The 26,711-nt window shown below is 37.3% G+C and overlaps 1 protein-coding gene across 44 annotated transcripts in view; it reads left to right on the top strand.

Moving 5' to 3' along the window:
- Positions 1 to 26,711, top strand: part of B3GNTL1 (UDP-GlcNAc:betaGal beta-1,3-N-acetylglucosaminyltransferase like 1) — a 111,485-nt gene that overhangs the window by 27,168 nt on the left and 57,606 nt on the right. For 39 of the 44 annotated variants that reach the window (XR_005840673.2, XR_005840676.2, XR_005840674.2 and 36 more), the window contains one exon: positions 5,506 to 5,601. Coding sequence is in view for 16 of the 44 variants with exons in the window: in XM_040649630.2 (XP_040505564.1) it covers positions 5,506 to 5,601 (96 nt within the window). In the remaining 28 variants the exon portion in view is untranslated. Of the gene's footprint in view, positions 1 to 35; positions 56 to 5,505; positions 5,602 to 7,035; positions 7,288 to 15,390; positions 15,446 to 19,309; positions 19,431 to 26,711 lie in introns of those variants that run through there. The other 5 variants (XM_046902104.1, XM_025141809.3, XM_046902105.1 and 2 more) reach the window with 4 other exon arrangements.

The raw sequence follows: 26,711 nt of genomic DNA on the forward strand, positions 1-26,711 counted from the left end.
GGTGCTCAATCAGTGGTTCAGGCTGTGACTCAACAGTTCCCTTACTGTAATTCAGGTAATCACTTTATGATCTTAATATTTCTTACACATCACAGTTTGTTGCTGCAATAAATTATAAATTGTTTGGTACTTTCCTGTAGAGAGGTCAGTGCTTATTTGGGTAAACAGCTGAACATCTGTAAGTTAGCTTTAATACATTTAACAAAGCAGTTGTCTGTCTAGAAAATGAATTGCCTCATCTTGTGTAGCAGAAAGTACTGTCGTGGTTGTCTGTCCTGATTAGAATTCTGTTGTTCCATGAACAGCCATAGTCCGTTGCTGTGGGTAAAAAAAACAACACATGTATATATAGTTCTTACAGTTCATGCTACTCTTTCATATACAAGTGATTGTAATGTTGCATTTCAGCTTGTTTCCACTTGGAGTGTGGTATGTACTGTATTTCTTCTATAACAGTTTAATTCTAGGTGCAGGTATATACCTGTGTATGGTTGGCATGTATAGTAAGAATTATCTTGCCTATCAGATAAAAAAAGGTTGAATATTGGATGAACTCAATTTTAGTATGGAAATGGATGCTCACAGTATTGAAAAGAATGTTTTTAATATGCAGAGTTTCTTTTTCTTTCTGAAAGTTCAGGTGGATGTAAAATAGGCCAGAAGGAATTGCATCAAAGTAATTTCAAACTTAGGAAAGAATCAATAATGAAAAACCTTTCACTTGAATTTAGAAGCTATAAGGAAGTATTCAGTGAAGGGAATATAAAAGAGCTCTGTGAGACATGGAGGAAATGGGAAACTGTGCAGTTGTTTCTGATGCCACACCTTACACAGGGGAACTAGAGGAAGCCGTTTGTACTCTAAATAAACCTGACTTTGCTTGGATGAAAGAAGCTGCTTAAATGAGCCGTGCTTTACAGGAGCTCTGTCAAAGGCTCGGGATGTGTTATTCTGTGTTGTTAATATTTATCTTGCAGCTATGTAAGTCAACAATTCCAATGAAAAGTCAGAATCCCACTGATTGAGAAATGGTACAACTGCAGAGGAGCAAGTCTGGAATTTTTTTGACTTAGGATCAAGGAATACATCTGAGTGCATAGTGACAGTTTTAAGATCAGTCTGTAAAACATCTCTGGAGATGATGCTCAAAGCAGTCTTGAGTGATGTTAGTTCTGAAAATGGAAAGAAATCAGGAAGTCTTTGTGCTGTGCAAAGCATTTCAGTGTTATAGTGGGGCAGAGGGAAGTTTGAACATTTCATTTCTTACAAAATGCCACCTTTGTTATGCACTTGTAGTTGTTTTCCTGCTGTGTTGCGAGACCAAAATGCAGTGTTCTCAGTAACATGCTTTTACACTGTTACGTATATTTTGCTCTGATGTCATCGTGATTGAAAAACGTGGATAAATGATGGTTTACAATACTGTCTTCTGCAGAGGGAGATGATCACTTACATGTGCCGTGTTCGTGGGTTTGCTACATCTGTTGAAGTCTTACAAAAGACCGATAGGAACATGAGCTGTGGGTGTTTTATTCCTTTGCTTTTAAAGAAAGGAGCTGTCGTTTGTTTTCCATAGAGGAAGAGAAATGAAGACAACAGTTCATTTATTGGTGAAAGTACACGATTTAAAAGCAACTAGAAAGCCTTCTGGAAATAAAAACTGCTGTGTGTGTAGACAGCATGTTTAGGTAATTCCAAGAAAAAGTGAAGTTAAAGCCACTACTCTAAACACTTTACTAAAGTCTTAGGCATATTAATCCCTCACTGTGTTCCTCTAATTCCATATATGAATCAAGTACAGGACTGCTAAATATGTAATGTGATATTATTATATAGATAATGGTCCTATCCAGTGTGTAAGGTAGAAGACATTAGAGTGAAATCTTAACTTCATCTTTATAGAAACTTCATTTGAGATACTTAATTCATCTATGTCTGCCTTTTGGAGCTCAAACTGCAAAAGAGTAAGAAAAGTGAAAGGGAATGGAGGTGGTGTGGCAATTATGATATACTAAAGCAGCAGAGTAATAAAGACATTAAAGTATGTAGTCTCAAATTTGGAGTTTTAGGCTACCTTGTGAATTGTCTTCATCTTTTCTATCAAACAGCTTTTCTTTCTCACATTAGTTCTTGACATTGATCTTTCTGTTATTCATTTTTGGGCTTCATACTGGATTAGACCATCAGATCAATTGCTTCTAGCTTTGTTGGTGATTACAAAATTGAGATTTTCAGAGTCTTATTTTGAAAATCCAAGAACTAAGAGTCATTGACTGTGTCCTGTGTTGTTGTGGAAGTGAAATCTGTTGCTCTGGAGATAAAGCTATCTAACCCTTTGCCATCAATTCTGGACAAAAACACTTTTAGACTTGAAGCCATGAACCTTTGACATTTAGAATACTGCTGAATTCATAGGGACTTTGGGTCATTACAGTTAAAGGGTTACTCTAATGATTATTCTGAGTTTTCATTGGACTAGTTAAAGAAAATCACTTGTCTTTAGAAACACTGAGTTATAACATTGATTCTTAAAGGTCGAGGGCAATTCTTGTTACTTTCTGCGTTATTTCTTTATGATTTCTTCTAGATTAGTAACTTATACTGGTTTTATTGTCTTTCTGAACGTTTGATTGAGGTTTGCTGTAGAAAATAAAATTGCTATCAACTATTTTTTTTTTAACCTAGCATTTTATTTAATGAGTGTGCTTGCACGTAAGTCTCTAGATTGTTATCCACTCTCTCTCTGTTTCTGTTAGGCATGTCTGCGCCAAATTATGGTGAAACTCACTGTAACCCATTGGCTTTTCTGGTCTGGTAAATCACTGGCAATGATTTACATGATTGCAATAAGCATAATTCCTAAATAACTTGTTTACTGAATGAATACAGTAATTTTATTTTTATCCTCATTGTAGTGTTTTCAGTTCAAAAATTCTCCAAGTATTTTAAGGCCTATGTGCAGTAAGTACAGAATCATCGTTACATGCTAGCATTCAGACAAGGAAATAGGAGCAAACAATGGAATCCTCTATATTGCTGTATGAAAAGAGGAGCAAATTTTGACTAAGAACCATAGTTAAACTCGAAACTTTCAGAAAAGGGCTGACAGGATCTAATTTACTAATAGTTATTCTGTCCATCTTCTTTCCTTGAATGTGGAGATAATTGGTCACATTCGTTCAGTTTTCTTTGGAAATATAAGGAACTGAAATTTAAACCAATTGTTCTTTGCAGTGTAGGGAATTGCTGTCTTCTGGAGCGCCTGGATTCAATATGTTTTTAGATGGCTTAAACTATTAACAGCACTTATTAAATTGGTTAGATGGGCAGAAATGAATTAAAAAAATACAAAACTTCATCCTCTGCTTCTCATTTAAATTTCAAGTTGGATAGGAAGAGATGACTGCACTTCTTACTTGGCTCTAATTGCAACACGGGTTTTCAGAAAAACAAGTTTGAGATTGTCCTTTTTGAGTTCCTGTTTTTGGTTTTGTGCTTGTTGATTTTAGGCTGTGACTATTTGAATAAAAAATATTAGGCTTCCATTTGGTACTGCTATAGAATTTCTTCTAAGAAAAACATGCTTTGCAGTTTTTCCTTTCTGACTTTCTTAGTTAATTTTATAAAATCTCTTTGTAAGTTATAAAATCCTGGGATGTGGAAAAGATGATCTGACTTGGCTAATGAATTCTAGTTTGATATCAGCATGATGAATGCTAGAATCTGTAAGTAGTTTTCTTAAATAAAAATTACTCCTTACAGAACAGAATATATTCATCTAATCAACTTCTGTGAAGTTTTTGTTTGTTTGTTTTACCTTTGCAACGCCCCCTTTAGAAATGCATGTCTGAACACTCTAGCTGATACCGGCTTTAAAAGGAATTCTGGATTAACCATCTGAAACTGCGTCAATATTGCTCTCTGAGCTGTAAATCAGGAGGAAATGAAGATCAGTTGTAAGTCAGGAGAAAATTAAATTTGAAGTTATCCATAGTAAATGGTAGCCCTCACTGAGGGGAAAAAATCATATTTGAGAGCTGTTTTATTCTTGTGGGATGAGCTGATCTTAATTTCCTTTTCTTTTTCCCAAGGTTTTTATTTTGAATGCATTGAATATTAAACTAAATTGTGCTGTTTCATTGTCAGCAGTCCCTCTGCAAGGATGGTTGGTAGTGGTTTTATTCCCCCATCAAATATATTCATAACCGCATGCATAGAACTCTAGCCTGACTATTTCCATCTGCATGGGGTTTAAAGCTCTTTAAATACACATACCTGAGAGAATTAACTTTGGTTTAGCTTCTGTGTCAGTGTATACGCTTACGTGTATATATATTCCTTATATATGCTTATGTTGGAAAATGAGCAGGTTTTCTATACTGTTCTTGTACAGAACTTGATTATCCCATATTATTGTTCAGAAGTGCTGATACATGTGCATTAATGTTAAGTTTTAGTGAATGAAAACATCCTCAACAGGAGCTACCCATCAAAATCTGCAAGCAAAATAGTAGTTGTAGTGTGATAGGAGTGCACTATTCGGTGTGAAACTTTGTCAGCATACTTTGCATATATAATTAAGTCCTGTGAAGATTTAGGGTGTACTGTCAACCATCCACAGTCTGCAACACAGCTTGCTGCCAGGAGTAGCAAGCAGCAGAGTTCTGTATAGCCACACTGCTTAGGTTGAAATCTCTCTCATATGTGTTTGATGCATATTGGGAGTTGTTTATTACAATAAGTGTTCAGAATATTAAAATTCATATTTAATCTGTACAGCTACAGAACAGTATTAGAATGTAAAATATTGTACAAAGGGGAATACAATACTCGAATGAGCAGTTATTATCAAAATGAAATTGAATGGTGTAGTTCAGTTAGAAGGGACCAACAAAGATCATCAAATCCAACTGCCTGATCACTTCAGAGCTAACCAACGGTTAAAGCATGTTGTTGGAGTATAAAGCATATGCAAAGTGTTCAGATTGTTCTACCATGAATGTAACAAATCAGAATACAGACTTTTTTTAACTTATTTTAAATGAACTGTAAGTAGCATATGATATCATAGGTGATGGCACTATTTGCCTAGTGTTATCCAAGTTCTAATGTTTCATTTGCCAAACTTTCTGGCTTCAGCCAAACTATTTTGGGTGAAATCTTGAATTTTAGATATAATAAGCCTTTGGATTATTTTCTTTGGAAAATTACAGCAGAAGTGGTTCAAGTGTTTCCAAGACTGAGGAAGTTAGAATGACACTTCTTCATTTTAGAGTTTTCTAGAGACCTCTGAAAGTCTATAACTGTCTTACATTTGAGCAGAGCAGCTGTGACATACTGTATTATATAATATTATGAACATAGAAGGGCCCTAAGAAAATGGGTGCAGACAATCTTAACTCTTGGATTCTGATGTTTTCAGTGCCAGTTTTGTGATTTTGTTTAGTTGCTACCATGTGGGTGTACAGCAATTAACACAGTGCTATTTATCTCATTTTGCCTTAGATTATTGGTTGCCAAGTCAGAAGAGAGCCACCAGAGTCTACTGCACGGTATACACGTTGGATCAATAATCTGACTGAAGAACAACTTCTTACACAGGTATTCTTTTTTTCATGTGTGACTGAAATTATGATGGAAGAATATAGTGAAAGGTTTATTTTAGTTAGATTTTTCCATTCAGTGTCAATACATTATAACTTGTGATGTGTGTGATCATTATGTAATGATGCCTTTACACTGAAGTTAGATACTGACTGCTTCTTTATCTGTTTAAATTTTTCTAGACATAATTTTAAAATAGCAGTTCTTCAGACATTAAATATAGTGCTCACTACACATGGTTTTAAGTAAGATACATTTGTAGGACTGAAGATGACAGTTTTGGCATAAAGATAGCTTGTTTTGTTAGGCAGGCAGCCAATGGTGAACTAGAAGAGACTTTGGCAAAAACAAGTTGAATTGTGGAAGAAATCAATCCAGCCTGTGGAGGAATGTGTGTGCTGAGTATTATTATAAGAAATCTAATGGAGAATTAGCAGAAAGCATCCCAGCAGACGTTATGATTGAAGTATTTGTGATTGGGTTTTGTGATGCTATGGTAGGAAGCCATTTGCTTTTGATTTTCCTGAATTTAAGTAGTTGAAAAGATTAACATACCCATGTTTGTTAGACTTCATTGCTGTATTCCCCGTTACCGTAACCCCCATAGACATACTTACAGGCACTGGAATGGTCACTGTAACACAAGAAAGTCATCTGTAGACCATATTTTAAAACCAGCAGTAGTGTTATGGTTCTCTGTAATTTACCAAATGAAAGTAGTTATAGGGAACGTTACCAAGTGGAATGAATATTTGGATTTGCCTCTGAGTATGATATTAGAAAAAATAATAGTTTTAAAACCATGAGTTTATCTGACAGTGATATCTAGATATACAGTAATAGCACACCGCTACGCTGTTAAAGGAAAGACAAAGAAACGCCCGAGGATGCAATGTAAAAGTTTGTCCTACATCATCTGCTGTTTTTCATCTGTCTTGAAGTGGTCACTGGATGGAGCCTTTAATGAATTAAACTGGAAATCAAAGAAAATATCCTAATTTTGAGGAGGGGTGTGAAAAATGAACACTAGTTTTAGGATAGGCCTACAAATTTTCTGGAAGAGCTGACAGTAGGATGCAAACACAGTGACCTGGCTAGTCCCGTGCAATCTCACGTGTCTATAAATATCTCTTCAAGCCTTAATCAAGTAGCATGTGCAATCCATTATTTTTACATATGATTTAAATTCACACATTTTACAACTTGATGAGGAGTTTTGGAAAATATACTGGGACTGAAACTAGAAGTCTGCATAATAAAGCTTGTGCTTCTTTTTGATGGGTTTCTAAACAAGATGAGACTTGTACAACTGCACTATTTACGTGTTCCTCTTTTGGGTTTGAACATGTTACCTGTTCTATACAAAAAGTAACCCACAAATAGTAGTTCCTCAAACATACTACGTTTCTGAAAAATTTGTGGAAGTGTAAAGGTAGAGGACACTGTACTGCAGCAGCTGCAAATCGTATGTCATTAAGAACAACAGAATCCACTTGGGTAGAGATTTTAGTGCCCAATCATGAGATAAGCTTCAGCTGCAACCCATGATCAACTGGGAGACAAGTCTGTTTGAAGCCTGGCTTTTGTAGCTCTGCTGCTAGAAGAACTGATTGATTTCAGAGCAGTGCATTTTGGTATACAACACTTCTGCCTCAGTAACCGTTCTTCTGATCAGAAATTCAGGTAGGGAGGCAATTATTTTTGCTTTTTCTTGGTTTAACAAATTATAGATATGAGACAAAAACTAGGAGTGGAAACTATTTCAGCTGTTCTCTGATAGTTGTGATATGAGTAGCTGCATAAGGTTAGGCCAGTGAGGGGGTTTTCCCCTTTGTCCTTCTCATATACCTGCTCATTTTATGTCAGGTGTACTCCAAAAAGTTTTTTTTTTCAGGAGGTAAGTCCCAAGCAAACTATAATGGTAGGCCTCTGCTAAGAGATTTGTCAAATACATGGGAGGAGCAGTCCTTCAGGGAATTTGGGAAAATTGGCTTTAATTTACAGCATATTGTCTCCAGCAGTTTCCTGTAGTGAAAGAATGTTCAGCTTTTTTTAGCTGTCTCTGTACTCAGTACTCAGCTTTTTTTCTCCAGTTTTGCATTTCTGTATCACACACACACTCATTATTTACACTGTAAATTGGGACAGTAAGTGACCAATTAAAAAAGAAATTGAGTTGGCAGTGTTGTGTAATCTGCTATCATAATATTTGTTATTAATCAAATAATATTCTATAGCATTTGATGACTTTAGTTGCTGTTTACGAAAGCACAGTTTGAAAGAGGTGGGTGGCAGCAGATGTTTTGTTAGGTGGTTGGATTGCTTCATGTGCCTCAGTGCTGGCTGCTGGTTTTATATTGCCTGTGTCAATACCAGATTTTTGGATCGAATGTCCATACCCTGTCTTCATGCTGAGATCATTCAATACAAAATGCTTCCAGCATTTTAACTTCTCCCTTCCCTTAACCATGGCCTCTTGATGCTTGCTCATCCATTAAATGTTTCTCTAAACAATTATACTGTAACATTCCAAAGATACTTTATGGTATGCGTGAAATTTCAGAATATATACCCCAGAGATTGAGGGGGAGTGAAAGCATACAAAGAGAGCATACTGATGTGAAAGCTACTTTTTAGAAGATTTTTTTATGTTTAAGGTTATCTTCTTTATAGATTATAAGTGATTTAAAACATTATTTGCACATATAGTAATATAAGCCTTAAAATACAGCCCCCCAAAAGGTTGAAACTTGTCAGTATGTGTGAGCATGGTGACAGGTACAGAAAGAAAAGAGGCAAATAAATACAGATACCTGACTGTTCTGATGTTGGGATAAGTGGAAAAAATGCAGATTAAAACTAATCCTGAAGGATGTCAGAGTTTGAGTTGTGCTTGAACTGTGATTGAAGTTTGATCATGCAGCTCTTTGTACACTGGAAATTTTACTGTCCTGGATAAGTGAAAATTCCTAAATGGTTTTAAGGTTGGACTAATTACACAAACATTTATACAAGTAGTTCATAAGGATTGTTGTGTGCTGTAAGTAACATAGCCAAGTTCACATCCATGTCTGTTAGATCACTGTTTAGGTTAGTTTAATCTCACAGGCACTCTGTGAAGTATTGTATTCAGCCTGAAGTGTAATCCCATCTGACCTGCCATTTTTTATCCCCAGGACAATGAACCTCTCTTCTTTCATATCGTTGTTCATTTAGAAAGCAGCCTGTGAAATCAGAGGGGTATGTGTGGAGATGCTTGCCAATAGGAGAGGGCCCTCTGGTTGGTGAGAGTGGACAGCCATAATCTAGAGAAATAACCATCTAAACAAAGCATGTTTCTGTATGTCTGTAGTCCACCATAATGTGTCTGTGCTGCTCCTGGATAGGTAGAGTACTTTGCAGATTATCTTAGAGCTCTTTGTGTAGGAAAGATATGGAAGCTTTCACAGGTGACTTCTTATCACTAATCTCTTTGCTACCTGACCAAAGAACAGCATTTAACATGTCAGAGTTCCGTAACATTCTTTTTTCTATGCTGTTAGAGGTCTGGAGGCTGGCGCTACTGGACCAGTTCTGTTGGTCTGCTGTGCAGTCCCAGAGCCGGGCAGCACTGGTAAGAGAGGGTTGGAGGAGGGATGTATTTCCCAGGTGGGCCACAGATTGAGTATCTCTGGCTTGGAGTGTATGTTTTCTTCACCTGTAGACCAGGAATTCTGACTTGGTGAGTGCTAGGCTTGGATGTCAGTACATCAGAACTAAAATAACGATTGAGGCAGCAATCTGAGAGTGGATGTGTGCATGTTTTCCAGTTACATTACTTAAGGGTGAAGCTGGACAAGGGGTAAGGCTTTCTTAAGAATGAATGAAAGCATGAAAAGGCTGATTGATTTCCCTCCCCACCTCCGCCCCAGCATTTATTTTTAGCTCACTTGCATTTTTTATCTTTTGATCAAAAGACACTCAACGCTTTCTTGGGCTTTTTTTTTTTTTGTCACATTTTCCTCTGCCTTCACCTGTGTTACCTAAAAATGTCTTAACAGCAAAGTCCTAAAGTCCTGATGCTTTTCTGAGTGGTACAACCAGAGCTATAAAATAGTTAAATACTGCAGGCTGTGTTGGTTTGCATGGGATTAAGGATATTCCATACAAGGGGAAAAAAAGAAAATGACTTCTTCCTTTTGTGGTTGACCCCTTTTCCTCTCCAGAGGAGAATGAAACAAGGTTGCACAAGCTAGTCAGTGTTTATATTGGTGTTTGGAAACGCGTGTCAAAGGCATGCGTGGAGTTCTAGAAACTTTAATAAGAAGTGGCTTACCCACATCTGTGAACTAAAAGCATCATTAGAACTTCCTAGCGAGGCTTTATGTAAAGGCATCTCAGGGTCAAATGTTTTTGAACTTTCAGAAACAGATTTGCAGTAGTTAAAAACTGTATACAGATTTTGTGTGTTAGTAATTTTGCATGTGTTTAAAGGCACACTGTAAAGGAGAGAGTGTTAAATAAGTTAGATTTTTCTTATTATATTTTGTTTGATGACTTGCATGCATGATTGTGGTTTATAACACATGGCAATATTTAAATGCATTTGGGATATTATAAAAGCAACTTGGAATACAGTCCTGCAGCACGATGGATACATGTATGGCAGAAAATACATGACAAGATTTTGATGGGCGTTCAGATTAAGCCTCTGATTTGAGCCATGATTTGTTCCCAGCGATGATCTTTTCTTGTATTTTAATTAATTAATTATACCAATATGGGATGTAACGTTTCCATCCTAAATAAGTTTTATTTGGACACTTGATATAAGAGATGGGCAGGCAATTACAAATGCAAAACTGTCAAGGATTACATCTTTAGAAATGCATAATTTATTTTCAATGGTTACTGATGCCCATCTCTCCTCCATTCTTCTGAAAATAACTTAGAAGAATAGTGCAAAAAGTTAAACTAATGTTGAGACTTGGTAAGTTGGCACATAGGGATGTGAATGCTGTGTTTGTTCTTATTTGATCTTCCTTATCCTTATATCCTTATCCTTATAAACTACAACTTATATTGTAGTTTACAAACAAGTCAGCCTTTAGGCTTCACTTTGTGCTGCTATCTCATTGCCTCTTATAGCTTAAGGGATCTACTTTTGTCTAATAGATGAAGGATGAGAAACAGGTTTTGTATTAAAATGATAGTTGAAATATTGAAATGACCATAACTTATTAAAATTTCAAAACAAAGTCCACTCCAAATACAAATGTTTTCCAGCTAATTTAATGGTGTTTATTTTTCAGTAAATCTCCCATCTGCAAGAGCACAGAGCAGATACTCCCCAAACTTCCTGTAATTTTGTTTCTTCAAGTTAAAAATCAATGTGCTGATTCCACAAAAAGGGGAAATGCTTTTGCTGTGGCTTTTAGAGCAATAAAAGCCATTGATTCAAAACATACATTGTTATTGTAATGCAGCTCCCTCCTGTACCTTATATATGGAGGAAAAAGAATTCTTCTATTGCAATCAGGCACAGAATAATTTTTCACCTTTCAAAATATGTTTGAGCACAAGTGAAGTGAGCTTTATTTATTGCTAGAAAGTAACTTGCTTTCTTGATCTTAGCTTTCACTGCCAAAATAACTGGGCTGGATTTTCAGGACAGCTCAGAAATTTTTGAATTATTTGTAATAGGGGTGCGACTGTGAAAGCATCACTTCCCATTTGGAGTGCCAGGTTGGAAGGCCAGCTTGACCTTTCATGAGTTTGTTTAGTGATACTTCTTATACTGATCTCTCCCTGCTTTTTAACTTTGGTTCCTTTAGTAGTTCTTGCTTTCTTGGGGTGGGGCTAGTTTAGGAAGCTGAATTTCAACAGCAACAAAATCCATCATATCCTCCTGTATTAACGATGTATGTTACACTGGGATGCTTGAGACCTTTTTTCTTCCTATGTCAGTAAGAAAACAGAACTTGGTTCAGTGTGGCAGGTTTTGAATATAAGGGACCAGATTTAATGATTTGTTTCATATTTATTTATTTAATTTTTGTTAGCACAAGCATGACAAAAATAGACCAAAACAGGGACAAGGGATTTCTGTTCTGTTTACAAAACCATGGTCAAATGGGCTGTGATTAGAAGTTCTTGAGCTTGAAGTTATGCAAATAAAGAAATAATAGAGAGCTTTTCAGGGTATTAGCTTAGATCAACCGTAACTGTGAGTGTTATGTCCTTTGTCATACAGAATAGATACTTGTCTATTCATTTATTCCAATTACATGATCTTAAGGATGATTAGCATATATCTAGTTCCTCTAGAAGTGGGCCGGTTGTGTATGCAGCTCACATTTTGAGAAGTAGAATGGTCACATGTAGAGGAGGTGGAGTAGGCATGTGCTTTGTGGTTAGCAGAAGGATGGTTGAGCCCTGGCCCAAACGGAAATCGGAGCTGTTGCAGCGCATGGGGTGTATAGCAAGGAAGGAAATGGCCTTATGTCTGCCTTCTAGTGTAACTGCTGGGACTTTGCCACCTCTCTGGGTGTGCTGGTTTCTGTGATGTGGGTGGATTTAACATTTTGTATTGCTTGCCCCCACAGCTCAGAAAAAGGCAGCAGTGGAGAAATGTATACCTGGCAGCTTAATACCTTGCACTGTAAAAGCAGAGTACCTTAATGAGATTGGGAATTCTGATGCTGCAGCTAGACAAGCTATGATCTATTAGGAGTTGGTGCAGATTATAGTGTTTTTCAGAATTACTAACCCAGAAAAAGCAAAAATTTACCAGGCTAGTTTTTAATCTGACAAATGTGAAGCACTTTCCATGCATTTATGCTCTGAGCTTATTGTTGAATTTATTAGAGCACATACTGAGTATATCTGTCAACATAAATTATACATGTTCAGGAAGTTTGTGCAATAAAAGGAATTATTATTTCCAGGAGTATAACTTCTTAGCAGACCAGGGGGACTGTATTTATTTTGGATAATTCTGTGCATAAATGTACACTAATAACGATAGAGTGAGATGAATATTGCAATGAACATATAAATTTCAAGATTGTGATTATCTTATACATGGTTGAAATCAAATGAAGAGAAGCCTTTGCTGTAAATAATGATTTAAATTTTATTATTTTGGAGAGCTTTTTCTGTGACTAAAGACAAAATAAGTGTGCTGTCTATAATTTAGCTTTTTAAACTTGTAGTTTTTAATGGTCTATCTGCCTAAATAGGACTTGATACCAGAATATGGTACTAAAAACCATGATGTGAGTTCACTTGTATGAAAGTAATTTGTGTCAACGTAGCTCGTGGTTACACCTTAATCACCTACAACTCATGTAGAATATTACCTATATACAAATATAACCAAATCTCTACTAGGGAGCTGCACTGCTGTGATTATACTAAAATAAGTGTAAGTAGTCTCTGTAGCAAAGCATTTCTTATGTGAATATAGTTGTGCCTCATGTAGGCTGTAGGATTCATGCTGTAGTACAAGAGCTTTAAACTGTTGTTTTAATGTATTCCTAATCTAGGTTGGGTCCTAACATGAATTGTAAGTTCTCCAGAGCAAAAGCTGTCTCCTTGTTCTATATTAAAAGCTGTTAAAGCAGGATCTGAGTTTGTGGTGGTAGCATATAATAGTGATGCCCACTGTTATCCTGCCTTCGTTTTACTAGGTGAACAGTAGGAAATATCTTAGTTAATTTAAAAGTTGACATTTTTACACCTTAATTGAAATTTACTTTGAACACTTGTGACAGTTGATTAGTCACAAGCAGATGAATTTCTGTATTTTGGGGGGAGGCTTTTAGGCTGCTTGTCTGGGTCTCATATTGTATGCTTCCTTTTGTGCATTCTAAAGCTTTCACCGTTCTCCACTGCAAACTTTTGGAAGTGGTTGTTATGGCTGTGACAGCATTCAGCAGCTTTCACTGTCCCACTTTGTTCTTAGTTTCATCTCTTCCCTCAAAGGATTTTGTCTTTCCCTGCTGCTGTACAAAAGAGCCACAAGTTCACCACATTCTTAATTGCCCATTCATTTTGCAAGGAACAAATAGCTTAGCAGTTTCTAATAAATAAATCATAAATATAACCACCCATGAGTGCAATAAAGATTTAATTACCATCTTTGTATCCAGGAGAAAATAGTACTGTATTCATCCATTTCTCAATTTATTGACCTTCCATAAGTATGTCAGAGTCTCAGGTAAATTGGTCATCAAGGTGGGAATTGCATTCAGATAGGATTTAATGCTCCTGAGAGAAACTGGGCTCTGCCAGACTTCTCATGCTGTGGACATGTGTGCTAAGAAGCTCTAAACTGAAATGTGCTTGTACGCTCTGAGCTTGTTCTTTACAGTGCTGCCAGGATGAAAAGGTGGTACCAAACTCAGGCTAGCAAGAAATGATCTTCCTGTCATAGCATTTACATCCTGGTAAAGCAGGGGAATTCTCAGCCTATAAAAGGCACAAGAAAGAGAGATAAAGAACTAATTGCAGTAGACCTGAATACAGCGCATGCTTCAGCAGGACACTGCAAGGTCAAATGTAGATTTATGCTTCTCATTGCTCTTGCTCTGGGTATTTCAGGTGATGTAAATGTTGGGTTTTTTTTGGTTTTGTCCCATGTGCAGTCTGCCTGTGTTGTGCACAGGAGTCGAGAAAACTTATCACATTATTTTCCAGTCATGGAAAACTGAGGATTATATTGGCAGGTATGAGTACTCCCCTTGTGATTGGTTTTTCTAATGCTTTTTCCACTCTCCTGCTTTTACTGATTACGAACACAAACGGTACTCTATGCGATCCAATGGCAGTGCATCTATACATCTCTGTTTTTCTTCATTGCTTTTCCTTTTTGTCTAGGCAGGGTGTGGCCACATCCCCTGAGCATTATCCATGTCTTTCCTAATGACGTTTTCCCTAAAATATATAAATAAAAACCTGTTTTTATGAAGTGAAAATAAAATTGAAAATGTTAGCTACAAACACTTGGTGCTCCTACAGCTCCTGATGGCTTGCTTTAAAGACAAGGGAAAATGAGATTTCCAGTGGCAATGCTTTTAAGCTGTCCTTGGATGTATTTTTTTTTCCTCTTTTAATTGAAACTCAAACTGTGGTGAAGTCTCCAATGGTATATCTAAATTTTCACTTCTTCAGTGAAGATTACACTACTCAGTAATGTAACTGAGTTAAGGTTTGCTGTGGTTGGCATTAATTGTTTAGGTAATCAGCTGCTTCTCCTGGAAGTAGCTGTTATAGAGCCCACTGCAATGGATGTTGCTCCAGTTAACATCCAGTGTTTGAGAATGATGTGTGATGTCAACTGCCAACGTTTATCTGGCCACCTGATTTTAAAAGCCAACAGTCAGCAGTGTTAGATTTCCCTACCTACTCTGAATTCCATTTCAATGGCATCTTTCAGAAAAATGTAAATGTTAACCTGTGAACAAAACAGGCTCTCTCTTAGTCTCAGTGTCAGATTACATGTTTAAAAAAAAAAGCAAAAAAAAAAAAAAAAAAAAGACCACCAACAAAAAACCTTTGGAGTCAGTAGGAGAGAAATTTTTTGGTGTCATAAAATTATTCATAGATCTGCAGAGCAGATGTTGACAATTACAAAGAGAACAGAGGCTGGTCTGTGGTCAGCCAGCAAGCTCCACTTCACGTGGGTAGATCAAGGCTCAAGGCAGCAACTATTTCCTGTCAGCACGCTGGGCGTCAGCGATAGCAGTTTTTGTGGGCTATCGCCCAGTTACATCACACAAAGTCACTTTTGTGAGCCTTGGTTCTGCCTCTCTTCTGGGAGGACAGTGGCCCTGGAAGGCTCGCTGCTCAGTTCTGTGAGGTCTGTCTAGCGATACAAATTGCAAGTTACAAACTTTCATGGATTGTTGTATTTCTGTGCTGGATGCTTGCCTCGTTCTTTTAGGAAGTGTAGAACAGCTGATTCTTTCATTTACTGCAGTAATCACTAATGTTATGTTTTACATTTTAATTGTTTTAGCTTAAACCATATTTAAGGCACTATTTCCACCCCAAACTGTAATGTATCTTTGTTCAGGAACTTAAATGATAGCTAGTTCCTGCAGATAAAAAGTGATGAGGTGATATCCTTTTGCTTTCAGAGCAGTTTTCTTTGAAACTGTTGTGGCTGCAGGTGGCCTGGGGGGCATGCTGATAGGAACAGGCATCTCCTGGTAATTAAAAGAATTTTAACTGTAGCTCATTTTGTCTTAGGCAGAATGGGTTTGTGGGAGTAATGATAATGCTGATGCACTGTCCAACTAATTCCCATTTTCTTCTTGCTTGGTTGATGTGTGTAAGTCAGCGTGTATCACTGGAGAAAGGTTAATAAGAATGCCTTCCCCAAATCATTTTGGTTTCCAAGTTTAACAAGTTTATGTAGAAATGCATCCCTTGCTCTTTCGGAGACCATGGGAAGAGAGCAATGAACAAAACTACAACTTAGCGTAGGAAGAAGCAGCCTGGTAGACCTTGTATTTGTTCAGGCTCAGAATGACAGCTGGAAATGGAAGCAATTTTATGGTGTCCTGTTGTTGTATTTTGAATTCATTCTTCTATGGCTTTTATAATAATGTCCTTGCCATAAAATGTGAGCACACCAACATCAAGTTCTAATAGGCAGGACTGTCCTCTGGCTGTTTGTGCAATAGAGAATGCTTCTGAACACAAATAGAAATTGATAAGCTGGCAAAAACAAAGCATAGGAATAGTTCTTAAATAGCTTAAACAATGTCTGTAGTAAATGTGTTTTGTCACTCAGAAGCAAGAAATAATGTATTCTCTGTCATACAGAGAGCAGCACACTTTTCCATGTTAGACAGGAAGAGTGCCTGTGATAAGCATCTGCCATGCTCTGTGTGTGACTCAAATCCTAGGCTGTTGGGCTTTTTTCATCAGCTAGGTAACATGAACAATTTTAGAATAAAGGGGAAGGAAGAAATTACACGCTTCAGTAGCAAGGCTGTTTTCTCTAGTGCTTGAGTTTCAAATTCCATATTGAAGCTAGGTGATGTTCAAAGTCTCCTATTGTAGTAGGATTCCAGTTGCAAGGCATAGAAAGCAATTTGACTTAACATTAAGGAAAATGATAATACAGCTTGGTAAACAAAGTGCCAGTATTGCTACGTGTATTTTGTAATACAGTTGATGCACTTAAGAGTATTAGAAGTTAATTAGCTTTATTTGTGCCAGCTGAGAAGAAAAGTAGTTATCTACCTTAATCAGAATCACTTTAGTAATTCTAAAATGTACCTGTGAATTCCAGGTATTTGCATCAAGGAATTAAGCCACCCATCCGATAAGCTGTAGTCTTTATCGTCTGGGAAAATTAGAATATTAACAAGACAGTGCTACAGGCATTAGTTATCTAAGAAATAGAGCAATGTAATTTTATTGGAATTTGAGTTTTAAGAATTGTACAGGCAAATCTGAAAACGTGACTGAAGAATACTGAGTCATTATTTCTGCTTCCCTGTGCAAGGCACAAGCTGCCTCATTAATCTGAGCGTAGAGTTTTGTGGCATGGAGGATGGGGAATCATTCTAACAGTGTTTGAAAAGAATTCTTCCACTACTGCTAAAAGTAAGGTTGTTGCAGCCATAGCTATGATCGAGTATAAACCATGGAATTACCTCATGCTGTGATGAGCAAATGTATTTTGCTACTATTCAGCATTAAAGATTTATTTCAGGGCACCCAATTGTCAGAAATGTATGAATGATGAGAGCTCTGGGTTACACATGCGTGTATACACATACATACATACACACGTCCTTTGTGTGCAACACTTATGCAGTGTTGCTGTAATGTTTCTACATACATATAAAATCAGGTGTTTTATATTTGTGGAGCTTTTGACTAGAAGTATAAGGTACCTTCCAGCACAAACCGTTCTGTGATTTGATGATAAGTTTACTTTCCTTGCTGATGATTCATTTAGCAAACGTTGATGAATGTTTTTGAGCACTCTTACAGGGCTAACGCATTAGATTAAAATACAGTCTTGATAGCTATGCATGTAATGTTATTAAAACTTAATGTGTTTTCATTAAGAAGAGAAAATCGTTAAATTCACTTTTGAATGTTATTTTTGTAATGCTTCTCAAGCACTGCTACTTGTGCTGTGCTCTTATCCTTTCTGCTTTTGCAGCCTTGAAGCTTCTGAATCATATCTTTTAACCGGATATGTGTAGATTTTGATGGAAATTTGTATGTCCGCAGCTGCTAGAGAATGAGAGAGAATGTGTCTGTGAGAGATGAAGGATTGCCAAATAAGCCTACTAAGCTCAAATCTGGAAAAAATTGAAATTTCCAAGCAGACTAGAAGTTTATCAAAGAGGAAGAAAGCCAGCTAGCTTGAGTACTTTGCACAGCTGTTTCAGCTGAGATATTTTATCCGTATGATACTATATAATAATTTGATGCCAAAAGTAATACATAAATGTTGTTTCTATTTAGAATGAGGGGCATACATAAAATTGGTGTCATATTGTCAAAAGCTTCTGCTTGTCAAAACAAAACAATCAGAAGTTTGGCTCATCTTGCAAAATACTGCAGCTAAAAACTAAGTTTTCTGAATCACCCAGTAAGCATGAGACCTCCCTGGCCATAAATCAGAAGTACCAGTACTTTTGTCTTTCTAATAGCACGTAATTTTTTTTAGTTACTAACAATGTACATAATAAAAAATCTTATTTGGAATTGAAGGGTTCACAAATTAACATTCCTTTTCACTGAGTACCACTAATTAAGCATTGATAAGCGGATTCTGCTTTTGTTTTGCCATTCTGGTAGACCTCTAATTCTTGATTTCCACTGTCAGAAATGTATAAGGATAACTCAACAATGTTGAGGATGCTTGCGCTCTGATGAACTGGATACAAGTACTCTGTTCATGTGTTTAGAGATATCTAATGACAAAAAGAGAATGTATTTACAAGGTAGAAGTGCACCAGATGCCAGACAGCTGTGAATCATCTGTGTTCTGTTATGGAAGGAGTGAGAACCTTTAAGCTTGAACTGAGAAAAAATTGTGTTTATTTGTTTGTCTTAGCATGGAACTGATTTTTGTAACCCTTTCCCTCCACTCCCGACTGCATTTGTCTAGCTAGTTATCCTTAGGTTAGCAAATAATTCTTTAGGCTTTCAGTCCCTCATTAAGCCCTTCAGATGATGTCTGTTTAGAAGTCAGTAAAAACAGTGTCGGTTGTATTGTAGTCTCCTGGTTTGTACTTGTTAATGTCACTTGACATTAAGTGTCCATGTGTAGCTGACCTTCACACATACAAATATAAACAGCTTACTAATGTGTATTGTTTTTGCAGTGCCATTGGCACTTCTAGATCTTTGGTATCCAGAGAGATCCTGACACTGTTCAGTGCCCTTCATTTTATTGACATCCAGGCCTCTGCTGCTGCCTGTCATTCTAAGGCTTGTGGTTGCTTGTTGTTGTTGTTGTTTTTCCTCCTCTCATGGTCATACTCCCTGCCAATCATACTCCCTGCCAGAATTCTGTGCTCTATCAGCTAAGGTGTCGTTTAGAATCCAGTTAAACAATAAAAGGTCTCATTTTCCTGAGCCTTCATTTATTTTCAGTCAGAACAGGATAGCTTTTTTTATGTAGTTGCAAGGTCTGGCAATTTTTTGCAGAACTCAGCATGTTGTTTCAAATCTAATGCACATGTGCTTCCCACAGGCACACAGGGCATGCTTAGATGCTTGCTCTGAAACCCACAGAGCATATCACATTTAATAGAATGGTTTGCTGTGTCCACTGGACAGCAAGACTGCCAGGTGCCAGGAACAGGGTAAGAAATGCTGTGCGGGTGTTCTTCTTGGAGGGTCAGTAGAAAGGAAAGGATTGGGAAGCTTGCTGGGAACTGTAATGTTGAACCTTGTCTGGAGAGCTATGGGAGGAAAGAATCTGAGATGGGAGTTCAAGAAAAGTAATTTGTACACAAAAGTCTGAGATAAGAAGGCACTGCTAACAATATTGCTCTGTCAACGTTGGAAACTGAAATTGCCAAATCTTTTCCAATCTCTTGGGTGTTTGTTTGGCATGGCTTAGTGAGAACTTGGTAAAGCCTTGCAAATGCTCTATTAGCATTTAAAACTTGTATGCAATACAGAAAATAAATTGATCAAAAAAGCCAACTTTTATTGGAACAAATAACACTCTGTGACTATTTCTGTATTATCTATTGTCTTCCTGTTCTTGCTTAACAAGTCTGATACTGAAAGTGCTGTTGTGTCCTTTGTGAATTGAAGCATGACGATTCAATGTGTGTGTTTGGAGATGAGCTTCTTACATGTTCGGATCAAAGGGATGGGTCTATGAATGACTTACTGTCCCTAAAGCAGTTTGTGGATGAAGGCAACTTGGAATTCTGTATATGCAACGTTGTTATTAATTTCTCACTGACTTTAGACAGAGGATTTATTTTTTCCTTAATCTGAACCAAAGCTTTGTGAGTTGTGATATCATTTTTGGTGAGTGCACATGTAGAAAGATAAATACTCATGGTGGTTCTGTTTTGCCTACTTGCTAGGCTTTCCTGCCTTTAAGTTACAAATTAGTGTTGTCTCAGTCCTCATTGCAGAATCAGTCTGACTGATGTTGTGTAAGAACCTTTTCTGGCTTGTGTTTTAAAGCGTGTGTTTCAGCGTGCAGTGTATTTTCACAAGACATTTAATGTTATTATGCTGCTTTATTTATTAAACTGAAGTTCAGTAGTTTTAGATTTTGACATTTTCTTTGCTGACGAGGCAGTTTTAGTAAAATGGTTGTATTTTGTATGTTAGACATATTAGGAAATGCAGTCTTATTGCTTGCTAACTTAGTCTTAATTTAAACAAGCTGCAAAATCTTCAAGATAAATGAAGTGTGCTTTCTTGCATCTTTTAGATCTGTTTCAGGTCTGACTATAAAGCAGATCTTTCTGTCTATCAAAATCAGAGAAAATGCATAATGCTATGTGGGTGTAACAGTTTGTCAATTATTTGAGAGAATTTCAGAGAAGACATTCTACAATTTAAGGTGGTCGTGACATGACAGCAACGCTTGTTTCCCTGTTGGAATGCTCTGAAGTAATTAATGAAGTACTTTTTGACTTGCTTAACGTGGTGAGATCTTAAAAGTCTACCAAAGAAATCTAGTATTGTTTAAGTAGAGGGAGAAAAAGAGGGGCCTTGAGGTTGTGTTGCAAGTAAGTGCATGCTGCTGCATAAATAAGTGTCCGACATATTCAACACATAGCAGAGAATGAAATAAAACTCTGCTCTGCCAGGGAAGGCAAGTAGTCCCATGATCTACTACTACTACAGAATTCTACTGTGCTTCCTTCCACCTGCAATGAGAACACACCATGCTGTGTTTGGGAGAAAAAGACACGTTCTTCTGCACTCAGTTGGATGCCACGTTTAGCAGAGGGTTTACAAAGTTTTTCATTAAGAAATTTACTTAAGCCAGTGCTTTGTTTTTCTCTTGGGGTAGTGTTCCAGTTTCACTTAAGTTGATGCCCACAGTTTCTGGGATACACCAATTTCACTTCAAGCCTTCCCATCACAGCCATCTCATGCCATGAGTGGTTACAATGTCTTCTGTTTAAAGTTTTTTTTTTTTTTAAAGGAAAAAAATATTATGATTTGTAGAGAGCCAAGATGCATTCAGTTGGTTGCTTGTGGTCTTTAGCTTTTAGAGTCTGATACGCAGTTCAGGGTATTTCTGGGTCAGTGCTCTCTCTATTTTGGTAGTGGAGGTGCATAGAGGTATGCTCCAGTGCTTTTACATTGTGTTTCCTTGTAACCCTTTGAGAGAGGAGTTGTGGAATGTTAGAATAGAACTTTTATGTGGCACTGACAGAGTTGGGGCACTGTAATAATGGCTGTTAATGGACAGCTCCCTCAAAAGGAAATGAAAATGATGTTTATAAACCAGCACAGTGTATATTTCCAGGAGAACTGGGTGCAAGAGTGAGAGGCAGCGTGCAAGTGGATGAGGTAACCACAGGCAAATGTCTCTCCTTTTCTGTCACGGGGCGTATTTGTCACATCTACTATCCTTAAGTAATAATTGCAGAATTAGAATGTTTAATTTTTCTGCATTTTTACACTGGAGCAATATGAGCGCATTCCAGCTTGTACTGTGCATGTTATCTATGGCTCTTCAAAGTTTGGTTTAAAATGCATAATTTCTGGTCATTTTATTTAAGCAGATTTTTTTGGTGAGATCAGTTATCACAGCATTTTGAGAGGCCTGGCACTTTCTCATTCTTTTCCTTTATTTCTGCCTTTTGGTTTTATTTTTCTTTTCTCATAAAAAGGTAATGAAAGATTGGAGTAACATGCAACCCATTTGTTAACAAGTTTGTTTCTAATCAGATGTTGAATTTCTGATAGTACAGAAATCCAAATTAAAATAAACTTAATTGCAGAGAAGAGATTTAAAAATGGGGGTAAATATGACTAAATATGTGTCTGTGTGTAAAAATAATAATAATCAGATGTAAATCAGGTTACAAGATAAGCAAAAAAAAAAAAAAAGAGACCCTATGCCTGAAGGGAAAGTTCTGTGCTACGAAAGATTGCACAGATGATTTATATTGCTCCTGAATAATTTGCTGTGGACATAAAATGTAAGATGATAAATGACTTTTGATTTATTATTTAGAGAAATAGAAGTATTGGAGAAGGTGTAAAATCTTGTATATAAAAGCTATATTTCATTTCTATAGCTTACAGCTTCTAACGATAGCATATCACTGTTTGATGTTATGAGTTGAAACGTTTCCAGAATGATATGGTTTTATGCTTGGTACTTATGGGTGTCTGTCATATAATAGCCTTGTGAACTCTGATAGCAGAAACAGGTTGTGTTTAAGCACTCTGTTTCCACCCCATGAAGATACCATTAAACAAGAGCAGAATAAATATGCAGTCCTGTGCCCTTTTTTACAGGACTTTTTTTTTTTTTTCACTCCCCTAAATGTATGACATCTCCTTTTTCCACCTGATCATAGTTCTCCCGTTTTCAATATATTCACTCTTAGCAGTGTTTTCAATATTGTTCATCCTTTATTTCATATGTTGGTTCAACTCTTTAAAATGCTTCTTTTGTTGTTGCTACTCTTCTACCTCAACAATCTTCAAGACATTCAAGCAAGGACATTAAGAATGATGGATCTATTTTTCTTTTCTGTTGCTTGTATCTTCCTCATCGGTAAAATACTGATCCAAAAGTCTGTGTAGATTTCACAGATGACAGTAATTAGGAGCCAGTTTTTTCATAACATCATTAGAATTTCTAAGATGCCCATGCAGAACAGCAGTGTTGACCCGCCTACATACATTCAAAGCCATTGCTTTGCGTGTGTTTCTGTTCTTTAAATCTCAGGCTCAATGTTTTCTTGAGGTCATAGGGCAGGAGGTAAATGGACTTTCTTGTGTTTGGACAGATCAATGTTATTGCATATATGAGTAAAATTTAAGACGTCTTGCAACTAAGGTTTAAGTAAAGCTTACCTTTGTTTTTTATCCTTTTAGAAAACAGCCTGGAATAATAGGACATTTTGGCAGGGCAGGGTGTATTTTTTACCTAGAAGTATTTGGTCAAATTACATGTCCTCTGGAACTATATTCTTCTATGCATAAGTGAAAGCATAGCCTACATTCCTAATTTGCTAACACATAACACTTTTTTTTTTCCATTTGACTGTTGTAGTTAAGCTTAGGAGGTGGAGTCATATCTGTTAGGAAAACAAGAGAAGAATAGTGCTTATAATTGAATAGTTATATAAATATTCACATACTTTTATATTCTTGTTCTTTAGTTTTCTCATGTTGCATCCATGTGTTTCAGTGTCAAAGAGATGTTAGCAAACATCCGCTATGTTCCATTCTATGGCTGATTCATGTTTCATATTATGGCCAAAGTAAAGAATGAATTTAAGTCAGAGTTCAGTGGTAGTTCTCAGACTGGAGATCCATGTTGCCAGGAAAAAAAAAAAGAGGAAGAAAAAATCTTGCAGTAAATTAAAAACTACACTATAATTCACTAGCTATTGTGTGATTATACAGAAGCTGGCTGGACACTTGTAATGGGAAAAGCCAACAAGAAATTTCCTTGTGAGATCTTTCCAAATGCTTCTTTCAGGTGCTGCAGTGACAAAAAGTAAACACAGGACAGTTAAAAGCAAGGATAAAATGATCAGGCCTAAAGCCCATACTTAACAAGATACGTATAATTGGTCTGTTCAGAAGAGAAGGGTCACTAAAAAGTCCTTGTTAGTTTAAAAAAACAACAGCAACAACAACAACAAACAAAAAACCACCAAACTGATAAATTTATTCAGTTTTGGAAATAATGAAATGTAATCTCTTACTGAGAAATGTATGTGATGAATCTTCAGAGAATAGTAAGCTACTGTAGATAGGATGAGTACAGTCTGTGCTTTCAGGGCACTTCCCAAGATAAATTTACCTCACAAATAAGGCCCTTAGTTGTTAACTGTTGAAAGGAACCTAAAATAGAGGACACGTAAGGGTTTTCCAAGTTGAAAATTCCATCAGGGAGTTCACTGTTGTGCACACATGAGATCAGCTGCTCTATGTCTTAGGGTTTGTGTCGGCATTTTGCATATGCTCGTGTTTATTCTTAATTCTGCCAGCTGCCTAAACTTAAGGAAGATCTAAAGATGTGGTGGATTTTAATACCACAGCAAAGTGGTTCTCTCTTAGGATTTTTTTCTTTTCTTCTTATAAAGTCAGTGCTATTCTACTAGCTTTTCAGGAGAAAGAATAAAAAGGAGTATATGATCATGGTCATCAGTGGTGAATATTGGTTGCCTATTGGTCCCAGTACCAACTAGGAAACAAGTCAGGACTATTTCTTGTATTGTCACCAAACAAATACAGAGGTGAGCTTGTAGCTACTTTGCAACTTCCATTTAAGTGAGTTTGTTGCCATAATAGTTCACCCAGCTCTTGGGGTTAGAACAACCTGCTGTTTGATTTTTCCAGTTGTAATGTTGTTCCTTGTCTGTTTTGATGACTTTTCTGAAGGCCTTCTATTTTTAACCTGCAATCTGAGCATCATATTCTATGCTCAGGTTTACATTCTTGATGCCTGTAACTTCTGGTGAACAGCCAGCGAGGAGTCCTGCTGATGGACTTGAATTCTGTGTGTGTCACAGGTTCCAGCTTCACGTTCAGATGAGAAACTAAAGCCAGCCCAACTGTGGGACAAACGCTGACTAAATTGGATCAGTGGATTCCAGTTTTGTCAGCTTCAAAGACATCTATTGTGCAAGGACTCCAGGGAGGTCTGGTAAAGGAGTCTTTGCAGCTCAGTGTGTATCCTATTTGATAGCCAGTCCAGCAACTCTGTTTTCAGGCCTTCCATGGAATAAATGCAAGCGTCTGAAAGACTCCACCTTGAGGGTAAGAGGAACAGATTGGATCTTTCAGCTTCTAAGGACACCCAGACTGCTCTGTGCTCCCTGGGGATCTTCTTAGTAGTGTCCAATAGGAGAGGTTCTGTCCTTTCATTGCCTTCCCCCATCTGCAAAAGAAGCCGCATTCCTGCAGATGTTTTTCATGATGCAGAGCAGTCTGTCTCAGGAGAAATGAATAGTATGAGGAAATCTACAGCAAAAGGAGAATTCGGATTAGAATTAGCTGATCTTATTTGTGGGATTATGAAACCAGGCTGATCATGTTACTTAGCTGCCAGATAACTGTAAAGTGGTGTGTTCATTTTTCTTTTGTTAGTCTAAAAAAATTCAGCAGTGACATTTTTGTTCTTAATGAAGCATTATTAAATATGCATATGTCTTACAGTAAATGCCCATTTCAGACTTAATTCGGTGAAATGTTCACTCCTGTGTATAAACACCCTTCGTAGTCATTTTTAAGCTGTGGTTCTTTGATCTTAAGTCTCAGCCTCCTTCTCCCCTTTCTTCGCGATCCCACCCACTTCCTTGCTGGCACAAGAGTTTAACTGACCTCTTTGTGAGACCATTCAGCTCTTTACAAGGTGGGAAAAAAAAAGTTTAATATCCTGAGCCACTTCATCAAGTTGTGGAGGAGCACCTGTGCCGGCACAATGGTGGGAGAGGCAGAGGCACAGCGATGCTGGGGTGTGAGGACTGCAGCCTAGGGTTCCTTAAGAGCTGCTGAGTTTGTCTGAGAGTGCCTTGTTACCCCAAGCCCCTAGCTGATAGCACAGCAGCTTCTTGAGCCATTTTGGGTGCCTGTCTGCTTTTCAAGGAGCTAATTTAGCTTGTTTGTTGGATAGGTAGTAAGGAGAGAAAAATAAATCTCTTTACTTGGTTAGCAAACAGAATTGGCTTGCCAAGGATTCAAACAGCAAGGGAAGTAGTGGGGAATGTGTGACCAGGAAGGAAGAGCAGCAACTCCTCTTTGTAATCACTCTGTGAGCAGTTAGGTTAGCACAGCTGGCAGTGCAGAACCTCACGGTTCTGGGGCAGGTACAGAATGCAGCTGGGCTGATTTGATCTCATGGCTCAAGCTTCCATTTTCTCTTGTTCGGTGCTCTCCTTTTTTACCAGTTTAGTGAGCTGAATCGCCTCAGTACAGCTCTGATTGAGTGCCAAAACCCATGTGAGGGAGGAGATTGGGCCGCTTCTTCTGCTTCTTAGTTGTGGGACAATGCAGCTGAACTCATGGTGCTGCACTTTCAGTCAAATGATAGGGAAACAATCTGAATTTGATAAAAAATTTTATTTAAAAATCCCCTTTTCTTGATGACTAATGGAACTGTTTTAGCACCTCTTCGTTCCCTCAGTACATTGCCTTCTGCTCCAGTGATACCAGTCCAGTCACACTTGCTCTTCTACCTCTAATGTGGTTTTCAGAAGTTGCACTTGCCCTAGATATACATCATCAGATAAAATGAACCATGTTTACTCTTACAATTCCATTTGATTCTTGTGTTTTATATTATCTCTATTCAGTATTTTAAAGCAAAAATGACTAAGAAAATGAAGTATCAGATTCATAGACGTAGATATGGAAAGTTCAGCTTTTCTTCTAGCTTTGTGGCTGGTGTGGGGTTGAAGCAGGCGAGTGAA

This window comes from Gallus gallus, chromosome 18, assembly GCF_016699485.2.
Source record: "Gallus gallus isolate bGalGal1 chromosome 18, bGalGal1.mat.broiler.GRCg7b, whole genome shotgun sequence".
Lineage (NCBI taxonomy): Eukaryota > Metazoa > Chordata > Aves > Galliformes > Phasianidae > Gallus > Gallus gallus.